Source organism: Ochotona curzoniae, unplaced genomic scaffold, assembly GCF_017591425.1.
Source record: "Ochotona curzoniae isolate NIBS_2020 unplaced genomic scaffold, NIBS_Ocur_1.0 contig_1071, whole genome shotgun sequence".
In the NCBI taxonomy this organism is placed as follows: Eukaryota; Metazoa; Chordata; class Mammalia; order Lagomorpha; family Ochotonidae; genus Ochotona; species Ochotona curzoniae.
The window spans coordinates 1,176,984-1,190,000 of NW_024464939.1; the positions used below are offsets into that span (position 1 = coordinate 1,176,984).

Consider the following 13,017-nt stretch of genomic DNA (forward strand, 5'->3'; position numbering starts at 1 on the left):
ATTAGAACTGGTGTCCATATGGGATCCTGCGGCATGTGCAAGGTGAGGATTTTAGCCATTAGGCTACCATGCTGGGGCCTGTCCCCTTATTTTAAAGGCAAGGAAATGCATGCCCAGAGCTTGTTTGTCCTGTCTGGGGTTACCAGGCCATTCAACAGGACAGTCGTACCCTGTCTGAACTTCATCGTGTGATGCATTGAACTTTGCACCCTGGTCTTCAGATAGAATGCATTCTGTAAATGAAATCTGGCAACTCACCACTGTTACTGGACTCTCAAAGAAACACCATTTCACTAAATATTTATCTCTTTTGCTTAGAGATCAACCCAAAAAACTCAGTAACAGAAAAACAAGCCAGTTAGCCGTCAATGAAACCACAGCTCGCCAAATAAGTCCTTCCTATGAAACAGTGGTTTTCCTCACAAAGCCAGTACCCTACCTAGGACCAATGGCACAACATCTATTTTTCCTGGGAATTGTTATTCATAAGAATCCTCCAAATTCACCAAAGCACCAGATTTTCACATACTTCCTTTTATTATGATGACTTTGGGTCAATAAAACAAAGCCCAGAAGCCTTCAGACTCTCCCATTGCTTGCCTGACAGTCATTATTGCTACTGGCTCTGCAAAAGACTCTGCAAGGGACCAGCCTCTGTCATCCTTTAGCAAGGAACTCCAGTGACAATTTACATACAGCTTGAGAAGGGTAACGGTTGAGGCATACGTACACAGAGAACTGGGAAGAAATCCACTGATTTTAATGTGAAATGAGTACATGCCCATTGCACATGGAAGAAGGACACAACAGACTGACCGGTATGGGAAATGCCAGCAGGGCATGACCCCCACGGGAGTGGCAGCCAGCAATCTCAGCGATTCTCAATCAAGTAACTGTCTACACTACAATGTACTGACTCCATATATATTGATCATTGGTATCAGACTCAAACAGCCAGTGAAGCTCAGACAGTATCTAAAAGCATTGCTTTCAGATAATTTTCAAAGTGAAAGGAAACATTCTGGATATTGATTTATTTTCTGGGAGTTTTATACTCTACAGGACTCTAATCTGTAGCTACAGATCTCATGCATCTCTGAGTAACGCATCCCAACATTCAATACGTATTGCCAGCATAAACTGGTTGAGTAATACTGAATATTATGTGCAGCTACGAACATAAGGCTAGCACAGTGCTATTGTGCTATTATGCTATTGGCAGTGCATTATAATCGAAAGAGCATTGGCCTGGGAATCAAGAGATCTGAGATTTAGTCCTGGCTCTTCCATGACTATCTGTGTGACCTCAGGCCAAGTCATTTAACCTCTCAGGACTTCAGTTTGCTCATCTGTAAAATGAGAAGTTGGGCTAGATTAGTGGTTTTCAGTGGTGATGCTTAAAGGATTCTGCAGACAAGAAAGAACATTTCCCCCAGCCAACCAAGGCTTAAGGGACCAGAGGAACCTTCTTACAATGCTTCTGTACTTGAAAGACTGGGTTCCTCCTAGGATTTCATTTAAAAGAAAAAGTCTGCTGCCAGGTGTTTCACGCTTGAAAACCACTGGGCCAGACGATTTCAGAGGTCCTTTCTAGTTCGGAAATTCTGCAGTTCAGTTTACCTGCACTGGCAGCTAATTGTCATGCTTTAACGCAGTTCGAAGCACACAGCTGGCCACACCGTGCCTGAATCAACCACTTCAGCCAAGTGCTCTGTTTTACTATTCATAGCTTATTTTTTTCTGCAAAGATGGAAAATGTAATCTAAGCATCTTACAGCAGACCTGCAGCATTTCTAAATAACAAAACATCTTTCACCCATTTGTGTCAAACCAACACAATCTATTGTTTGTCTCTCCTTGTTGAAAAACCTTTACACTTTTCAAATATAGATGTTAGTCCATAAATGTGGTATTTCTCCTCATTCTCAGGAGCCCTCTGTGGAGTGCTATTAATTCAGTGCACCTGTAAGATGGTGGTAGGGAGGGGGACAGCATTTTCCCATAATGCAACCACAGTCCTATCCTAAGAGGCAGGGAAAGGTCTTGCATTTTTCCTGTCATCTACCAAATGTTTGCTGTCCTAAACTGGGTCCAACACTTTGAGAGCTACTGAAATAATAAGACTCATCACCGCCCAGAAGCAGTATATTTTAATAGTGAAGCATTGCAGCTTTTAGGGCTCCCTGGCACCAAACTGCGAGGGCTCTCCCTGGTGCTTCCTCAAGTCCTTATTGCCCCTTTGTAAGAACAACCATGGTATGTCATGTTAAGTCCAGAGAAATATGCACACGTGTCTGCTTTCTTATAAATGCTTACCAAAAACAAACAGGCTTCCGGCTATCTACACATCCATTGTCGAGGAAAATTTCATCTTTGTGTTTTTATTTGCTGCCATTTTCAAAGTGCATTAGGTAAAACTAAATATTTTGCAATGCCCCATACCAACATATCCTCAGATAACTTCAATTCTATTGGCAAGTCCCAAGGGTCTCTGAAATGCCATTAGCAGTTTGTTTCTGAAATGTCCCTACCAGGAGACACTTTCCTGCATAAAAACCAATCCCCACAACACTAACACACCAATCCCTTCTTTGCAGGGTTCAGTGTCCTCAAGGCAGAAGCCTGCTCAGCTATGGACCTCAAGTTGCTCAGCTTCAGTTTCATGCCCAATAAAATGGCCCTAATGGGAAGCAAAGCTTATAAAAAAACAACTTAAGAGGCAACTTAATTTACCCTTCATCCCACCTCAGGTTATTTTTTCTAGTTCCTCAATAACACAGGCTGTAAAATGATTTTAGAAAAAAACAATTTAAAAACTTTTATACAAAATATTCAAACTTTATTAATGGTTAACGTGACAGTTAACCCCTTATTAACATCCAAAGAAATAGGAAAATATGAAAAAAAATCCATTCTAAAATCATGACAATATCTAAGATAACAGGACAAATCTCCTAAATGCCAGGGACAAGTACAAGATCTTTCAGTTTTTTTTTTTTTCTTTTTAAAATAACTCTTAAACTAATATTTCCTTACTTGGGGCAATATCTCTATCAAGATTATTATAAGGGGAGGCGAATTGGTACAGCAACAGTAAGCCTTAGAATGAGAAGAAAGCAACTCAGGTCCTGCTACAAATCAATTAACCAGGTACACGTAGATCAGTTACAATAGGCATTTCACAATGAACACGGCCCCATCTTGAACTCACCCAAGTAACAACTTGGGAACCACTCTACAGCTTGCTTTTCCAAACCCAATTCCTGTTGTTGACCTCTTAGGTGTCCTGGGCAGAGGATCCTCCTTCCTGTCCCAAACCTGATGGTTGCTTCAGCACACTACTTACACCTTGCAGGCATCTCAGCCACAGCCAGGCTTGTCGGTGGTTCATCTCCACAACCAAGTGCTATCCATCCCTTCGCTCTACACAGCTTCTTGGGAAATGAGTGGGACTGACACACTGAATCTATACTTTCTTCGCAGTCTGATCCCCTTACCAGGCAATAGTGACTTACTTTACTTTTATTTTAGATTTATATTTTTATGAGATTATATCTACATTTTAGGAGGTAATAGTTATATTAAAGCAAAGACTATACACATTAATAACCTAGTATCAAACATATTTTTCATCCCTTTTCTAATGCATGCAATTTGTGAATATTCCTTTAGTAGACTTTGAATCAAAATGGGGAAAATCACACATCACAAGTTCAAAATAAAATCCACCACAAGTTATCTTCAGAAATCATGTGCAAACAGGTGAATTCAGGTAAAAATTTCACATCATACATTTCTGTTGGAGTTAACAAAATATAACAAAGATATCCAAATAACAAATAGCAAAAATATTTGAAGCTAAATACATTACAAGATTTATTTATTCAAAAGGAAGAGAGAGAGAGAGAGAGAGAGAGAGGGAGGATATCTCTCATCCATCGGTTCACTCTCCAAGTGGTTGTGACAATCAGAGCCGGGCCAGGATAAAGCCAGGACCCTGAACACTATCAAGGCTTCCCATAGGGACTGCAGGAGACAAAAAACTTTGGGCATCTTCACGGCTCTCCCAGGTGCATTAGCGAGGAGCTGGTACTTGAGCCAATGGCTTCATACAAGATGTGTGGGTCATAAACAGCACTCTAACCCAGTGTGCCACAGTGCCGGTCCCTCTGCTTTTTCCTCTGATCTGTCATCTGGACACCTGACTGAAGTTCCCAAATTTTTTTCAACTCAATGAAGCAATCACTATTGTCACTGGTCTATGCCAGAGACCCATCTGTTAAAACCAAATAGACTGTTTAGGGTGAGAGATCATTTGGTACATTATTTAAAGAGACTACATGGAATTTAACTTGAATGATTTATTTGCTCAAGTAGTGTCTGGTGGTATTTTGTTTTAAGTACCCAACACATGGAACACTGTCCTCAGCTTTGGTGATTACCAAGATGGGTGAGATACAATTCCACGAATCCACCATAATATCATGATTTAATGTGCTTTACCATAAAAATGATTTAGCAGGAGCTACAAGTTTTCTGTAATTTTTCTCACAGCACCTGTACAGATAGAGTACATCAAAATCACAGAAAAGCAGTACGAGATCAGAGACAATGTGCACTCATCATGGTAGGGCCGCTGGACTCAGATTTTGCTATGTGCTGGTCATAGGAACTCGGAAGCCTTAGCTTCTATCAGTCTCAACATTTTCATATAAAAATGGGGGGAACATGAGTAACAGCATCAATAAGCTAATCAAATCACCTTGTTTTCAGTGGGGACATTTGTAGACGGGTGGTGTAGCATATTGGTGCTAGGAACAGGAGCACAGGCATCAGGAAAAATAGAATCAACATCCTCTCAATGGCTCTTATCAGGCATGTGACCTCAGACAGGACACGTAATCCAGCCTATTCCAAACTATGCAATAGGACTGTCAGAAAATTAATGCCATGTTCCTATGCAAATTATTTAGCCCTTTGCTAAAATCCTAAGTGGTCAGTAAACAGTAACCATGATTATAATATTTGTGATAGGGAATCCTTCATCAAAGAGTGGATGCTACATTAGAATGTGAAATATAAACAGAGCTGTGATGGAGAAGAACGAAGAAAGAGGCCAGAAATCATTGGAGCAGAGACTGAGGCAGGGAGAAGCTTAAGCAGAGTTGCCCTCAAACACAGCAGCAAGAAACAGGGCTAGCAGGTCAAAGTGGGGGCTGGAATGCTGTCTTCCTCATCAAATAGATGTCATTGAATGCTGCGCTGCTACAAGTCTTCACAGCGGCCGTAACTATAGAAAGGACTACTAGAGGAATGAAAATCCACTTTTTAAAGCTGAAAAATGTTTAACAGATGCAAGGCAATGCAAGGGCGCGTGAGCATCACATAAAATCTCCACGTTTGCTTGTAGAATATTGAATGCAGATCACAGACACTTAATTCTTATTTGCAGCCAATTAATCCTACAACTTCTTACATAGCACACCTACCTTTCTCTTCAGAAAAAACAAAAGCCTTGAAACTTAATTATTTTACAGAAAAGGGAAAACGGATCCATGCTGTTCAGCTGGTTGGTCTTATGATGAAATCTCTAAACTGTCTCCTTGCTCTGTAACCTTCAATATTTTTTGCATCTTACTCACAAAGCCAGGAAACCTGGTTAACCATGACTATTCTATCATTAAACACATTTATAAAATTACAGAATATTATGACATTTATCCATTTCAGTAACTTTAAAAAATAAATGCGAAAAAGCACAAGAGCAAAAGCAATTCTTGGCAGAGCTCTTATTTAAATTGGGCAACGTTAAAATATATTCTGTGAAAGTAAAGATCTCAGGCATGTAAATATGCTGATTTCTCCAATTATCAGCTTTGTGATTTTAGGCAGTTCTTAGATTCCTCAAAAACTGAAAAAAAAAAAGGGGGGGAGGGAGGGGTAGTCCAGTGTACCCATAAGAACCTTCCTAGTTGATTAATTGTATGATTTGAAAATCTAGCCAATCTTCTTAGAACATGTTTAATATCACGGGAAAAGGAAATATACAGTGATGCAAACACACAGCCTCTGTCATAAAAGCCTAAAAGAAACAGCGGAATCACTACATGAAGCGATGGTACACAAGGAAGGGACTGTTAAATGTTTACCATCAAGCATTGTGGCAGAGGGGGAGAAAAAAACACACACACAATGTGATCCATACAAAAGCAAATACCCTGATTCAGAAAAATAACGTGAGAATAAATTTTAAGGGCAAATTAGAGCAAAAAAGTTATAAAACCAAAGTTGTGAGGAAAGAATCAGAGCAACGAAACTTCAGATGGCACTGTTCTTTAAAAAACCATGGTAAATTTCCTACATTCTGAGATCTCAAAGAAATGAAGCATTGCTCCACTGTTCCTTTTCCTCTGCGCTCACATCATAATAACCATCACAGTATCATAAAATAATAAGATAAAAAAATAAATGATAAATAACCAGTTTGTGCCTGTAAGGCTGGCTCACTTCACTTCACCAGCTCCAGAAAACATTTCCACTCGCTTCCTCAGCAGCCTCCCTCAGAGCATGGAAAAAATATACATCTCCTATGAATCTTTCATTTTTACTTAACTAATAATAAAGAGTAGAAACCAGAGCTTTCGATTTACTTTGTCCAATATTCAGGAGACAGAATGGCCTTAAAATCAAAAAGTGCCTTCTGGGCCTGGAGCCGTGGCCTAGTGCCTAAAGTGCTTGCCTTGAACGCGCCAGGATCCCATGTAAGCACCGGTTCTAATCCCGGCAGTTCCACTTCCCATCCAGCTCCCTACTTGCGGCCTGGGAAAGCATCGAGGATGGCCCAAAGCCTTGGGACCCTGCACCCATGTAGGAGACCCAGAAGAAGTTCCTGGCCTCTGGCTCCAGATTGGCACAGCAGCAACTGGTGCAATCACTTGGAGAGTGAATCATCGGATAGAAGATCTTCCTCTCCATCTCTTGTCCTCTCTGTATATCTGACTTTGTAATAACAATAAAATAAATCTGAAAGAAAGAAAGAAAGAAAGAAAGAGAGAGAGAGAGAGAGAGGAAGGAAGAAAGGAAGGAAGGAAGGGCCTTCTTCTAACTTGAGTTTCACAATAACCTATGACAAACCGACCGAGCCAGGACAGTTAGCGTGCACTTCCTGCCGGAGTTATTTATACAGGAAAGCAGAAAGCATTTCACTGTCCCACGCACAGAAAAGGGGGTAACACGTGACTTCACAGACTTCCCTAGAGTCATCATTTCTCTCTGTAAATAACAATAATGTGTTTTGAAGAAGAAAAAAAAAATCATAACCAGTGACAAGTATATTTAAAGATGAGAAATCCACTTCGCCCGAGCCATACCTGAAACACGTGACGGCTGTCTGGTACATTAACTCGGCGATCGGCACCGAACGTAAAGCCCCAATGTTGTAAACAGAATACAGAGCGCTCCTTTGTTCGTGACATGTCAGGAACAAATGACCAAAATGTGTTTTCTCCTCAGGTGTCAGTTTTTCCCTCTCTTAGTGACTGATGGCTCCCAGTGTTATTACAGAAACAGATTGATCTTTTTAATGAGCCAGCTTAATAGACTCCAAAATCTCACCGTGGCTGCTCATCCATGGCACACCATATGTACCAACAAAACATTCAGTAAAACAAAACAACAAGGAAAAAAAAAAAAAGCTCTGCTGTCAGACAGCTCCATCCTCTATAAAATTTCATATACTTGAGCTGGATATACAGATGAATAATCAAAGAGGAACATGCATACGCAGACGAGATGTGGAAAACATATGCATAAAAAATACGGTAGAGGCCCATAATTTCCTGGCTCTGATCAAGTTCCCACAAGATACAAACGTATTTACACAACATATTCTCATTGTCTTCCCTCCTAACTCTAAGAAGAAGCATTTGTCATCTTCCCACCGTAACGTATACCAAAGGGTTCCACATGAAGGAAAACTTTCCATCCAAAGCTCAGCCATGTGAATGCTGACTTGAAAGTGGGATTGAGGGCTCCTTTGCACAGACTTCTATCTGATGGAATGAACCCGTGAACTCAGGCGATACAGTGATCAAGCAAGAATGCTGAGCATCTGTAGAACGGAGCAGGAATTCTCAGAGCCAAGGCAAGTCTAAAGCCATGGTACATTCAAACACAAAACACCCAGGGAAGTGCTGGTGGGAAGGTGGCTGGGAATATGGAGAAATGTGTGAAGCATTTTCATATTTCTGGTTATGTATATCAAGCACTTAGGAATTCCAGAGTAAATCCTTTTGCATTGTCAATGTTACCAATAATATCTTTACACTCGCCATAGCTTTCATAGCTTTTCTCCGTTACACTCCTGCTCTTCCTCCCAATTCCCCAACTTGGCCTCTGTGACTTTTAGTATGCTGTCCTGGAAACAGGAGCTACAATATCTGGCTACCTGAACACAACACTTATTTCCTACAGGAATAATGGGTTGGGATTGTTATGAACCTCCATGTAAACCATCTGTCTTGAGCCAACTCTTCGTTTTCAGTTTCCTGGAGACACACCCTTCAGCAGCCCGGGGACTTTTCTGTACAAGCCAGAGTGCTAACGTTCTATTTGGGCTCAGATGACCGAGGAAATGTGACATGGCAGGATAAGAAAGCACTAGTGTGTAGGTGAGTCCACAATATGTTAGAAGTAGACTAATGCTTCACTTTCGGCTTCAGGAATTTTTTTTTTAAACTATTAGGAGAGATTATACCGAGAAAAGAAACATTCCCGACATTGTACTAGAAAAGCTGACTAGACTAGAAAAGCTGACTGACAGAGAACTATGTAGCAACTCTGTGTAAGTGGTCTTTCACTAACATTCCGAGTTATAAAGCAGCTGATGTGTTTCAGGGTCACTAAGTAGGTCACAGATAGAGTCCTCTGATCAGTTCCAAGGATCTTAAGCACCCAGGACTCAGGAAGGCAACTGTGCCAGGACGGTAAACTGTCGCAGGCTGTGACACCCATGTGCAAAGAAACGCAGAAAAAGAGTATGAAGAAATAGCGAAAGGTAATAAAGCATGCAATAAATCACCGCCTAGAGGAGCGTCATTTTGAGATTCTCTATGTTTCCGTAACACTATTAGGAAAATGTTCCTAAATAGGATTTCACATTTCTATACCAGGAATCAACTAGGTATGAGGTTGAGGTAGTCAAGAAAATTATTTAAAAACCTACAGGAAGCACCATCTGTATACATCAGTCAACAACGACCTGGGGCTTAGGGAGAAGGAAATTTAGGAATTCTCACGTAGAAAAGCCGAGTTTCTAGTAGAATAAACATTGGCTGGCAAATCAAACTGCTTAGTAAAAATAGCATCTACTAGCTCTGTTATATAACTCCTATCTCCATTCAGTTCATCTACTTTCCTGGAAGTTTTCTCTTAGCTAATACAGAATCCACATCAAATAGCTATTGTACCATTCATTGAGTAACACATACAAGCCAGCTTTTAAGGCCATTATCACATTTTAAGAAAACGTAGAAGCGCAAATTTCATAACACGAAAGGGTAAAAGATGTGATGAATCCGAAATGCAAATAGGAATAATGACTTACGTCTAATAGCTGAAATCAGTGGTATGCGCATGTTTGAAAAATCAGCCACCTCCACCTTTTTTTTTTAAGCTTTAATATTACAAGCAGCAAAAATTCACCTGCACAGATGGCGAACCGACATGGGTCAAAGGTTCATCACTGGTCTAAACCCCAGGCAAAACCAAACTCCCAAGATGGCCAAACTGGCTTCTGGCTATTCCGTGACAGTTGTGGACTGATAGTTTGGCTGTGGCGTGATACATGTCTTCATCGTCAGGGATAGGGAAAAGGCATGGCCAGGAAAAGCTCCCTCCCCTACCTGTCTGGAGTTCGCCTCTTCCCGTTTTCGTTCACGTCGAGAAGCAGCTCTGAGGAGTCAACAGGTGAGGTGGTGCTGGCATCCAGAAGCAGCTGTTCATGCTGGGCGAGGTACTGGGCAGGGTTTTGTTTGGCCAGTCTTGCGCAGTGAAGGAGCTCGCGCTGCAGCAGGGGCAAGTTGGCCTGCAAGAGCACGACAGGGATGAGAGAAGGGAGGAGAAGTCAGCTTCGGACAAACCGGCCAGTCTTGTCCGCCGTTCAGACGCTAGGACAAGCTACATCCTAACATGATCACATGCATACCATGCACTCCGTCCCCAGACACGAGTGGCAGGACCAGGTTTCCCCTGTGTCTGACTGGCTCCACACATGAGCTGTCTACCTCTCCTCCGTTTCCTCACGGATAACATCAGGAGTGCCACGACTATCCTTGCAGACCCTTCAGACTTGGATGCAAGCTGCACAGACTATGAGCACAGCTATGCACAGGCAACTTCTACCTCCTACACGAGAGGGTGTGGGAGATACAATGCAGTGGTCTCCGACCAGACCCTCGGCACATCCAGTCCTGCATCTGGTCACTCACACATGTCATACAGGCTAACACTATTTCATGCCTGTCATTAACTACTAACTTCAAACAGAGATACATTAAAAAAAATGTAGAGATGAGCAAAGAGATTATTCTTTTTCATAATCACCAGATTCATACAACATTTAAGCGTCACCTGGGCATGGACAAATTCCCAAATTGGAATTGAAGCACAAAGCAGCAGTCTCCCAAAGTGATCCATTTTCTATATATCAGCCTTACTTTAACAATCATACCTCTCTCTTGCTTGCTCTCTCTCTCCAGCTCAGCATTGTTATCACATAGAAACTGATTCCCTCGGTGAAAGTTACAGTGTGGTTGGTACACTTCTCCAGTAACTCCCCTAGTCTTCTATACTTGGTGTAGAAATACATGATAACTTCCTTTTTTGAAAAAAGGTTATTTTATTTTCATTGGAAAGGCAGATTTAGAGAAGGAAAGACAGAGAGAAAGATCTTCCGTGTAGTTCACTTCCCAAATGGCCACAATGGCTAGAGCCGAGCCAATCCGAATCCAATACCAGGAGCCAGGATCTTCTTCCTGTTCTCCGTGAGGTTACAGGGTCCCAAGCCTTTGGGCCATCCTTGGCTGCTTTCCCAGGCCACAAGCAGGGAGCTGGATGGGAAGCAGAACAGCAGGGACACAAATTGGCACCCATGCAGGATCCCCATGCTTGAATGGGGAGGATGAACCAATTGGGCAATTGTGCCAGGCCTGATAAATTCTTGATTAATACTCTCAGAAACATATATAGGCAACATACATAGTGTTTGTATACACGCATATATACATGAATATGCACACACATATATACATGCCAGTATATATATGTAAACATATGTGTTTGCATATATGCATGTGTGTAACATTAAAAGAAACCAGGCAATCCTGAATGCAATTCTCACTCTTCTGCTAGCCTGGCTCCTTGAATACAGTCACAGTATACTTGCTTGCTGATAGACTGACAGGCAATATTGACTATACCAAGTAGAATAAAAAGAGGCAATCTCACACATAGCAAGGCATTAAAAGGAAAAAACTAAGAGGCCATGTACCCCGATATTATATGCCAAAAGTGTTGCTTTCTTTCTATTCATTTTCAGAATTTAATTTTTTTTAGGGGACAGGATTAGGTTGGGGTGGAGGGGTGAAAAGCATCCCTCTAAATCACACTTAGCTCTCTCTAAAGTCATGGGAAGATCAGTCATATAAATCAAGTAACTCCTGGATTTCATTTGCAGGGAGCAAGTGCCATGCACAATGATGGGCAGGTCACAAACATTTCTGAATAAAGAGGATCCAACTGCCTCCATGTTTGAGCCAACAGCTTAAAACAAAAACAAAAAGAGCAAAAAAAAAAAGTTTCATAGAGTATCACAGTCAGACACCAGTTCTGACTATTTACAAACTCAAATCTATTCTCGGAGAGTATTAATCAAGGAATCACGCCGTAATAATACCAAAGCATATTTCTACACAAGGTATAAAAGATTAGTTACTAGCAATAAACAATAAACACTCAACAGAAATCACATCCTATATGGTATCAATGCTAAAAATAAATCCCTGACAATCAGTAAAAGTGATAATATAGACAGTTATCAAAATTTTAAAAATTCTTACAATTAGCATCTCAACAGGAACAACTTTAAAGTTTTTAACAATCTTTCTACAGTGTGTGCATAAGACTTAAATTGTCCAGAACCATATACAACAAACCACTGGGCTACTTGCAATTCTTTAGCGATCCCAAAGTTTAATCAAGGTAGGACTAGAAATTGATTATCAGAGGTGTCAGAGAGCAGCATCTTCAAGATTCTATTAGCTAGACAAGATATTTAGAATGATCCAGGGGCAGGTGGAGGAGGAAGGAAACGGAAACTGTTCCTTCACTCCCCTGATACCATCTTCCACATTCCTTTTATCAAGAAAAGCTTAGGTGCCTTATTCCCCAACCTCCATCCACAACACACAATTGCATCTATGTACCACACTGCACTGGAATCAGCAGGGACCCCAGGTAAAGGCTCCACCTAAACACACAGAGACCTTTCAAAGGCAATCATATCCCTTCCGTCAAGAATGCTAGCAATATTTAACCAAGCAGGCAAACGTAGTTATGCCAGCTCAGAGAGACAAATTCCTGAATGATAATCAGGAGAATTGACTCACAGGCTGGACATCTTGTGTGCAGATGTCTTCTGGCAATGCATTCCCTGGCTCCCATCCAGAAACAGCCTTAATACATTCAGGACAAGAGTTGATTTTAAGATAGATAAAATAGTACTTCTGGAGAGAAGTTAAAGAAAGCGGCATGTATCTCGAAATGTGCTGCAGATAATAATTTCTTAGTTTCAAGCTCAATCAAATACATCTACACATAAGAGACCGTTTTAAAAAACGAACGTTATTAAAGCAGAAATAAACTTTTAAACCGATGTCTACAACTTTAGATGGCTAACAAGAAAAGATGCTGTATCTACGATTGCTTTCACTGAAAAGGTTTTCCTCCAAATTCATCTTA

General features: G+C 41.0%; 1 protein-coding gene across 1 annotated transcript in view; it reads right to left on the reverse strand.

Moving 5' to 3' along the window:
• Window positions 1-13,017, reverse strand: part of RUNX1T1 (RUNX1 partner transcriptional co-repressor 1) — a 134,456-nt gene that overhangs the window by 34,654 nt on the left and 86,785 nt on the right. The window contains 1 exon segment of the mRNA XM_040993306.1: window positions 9,903-10,084. Within this exon segment, the coding sequence (XP_040849240.1) occupies window positions 9,903-10,084 (182 nt within the window).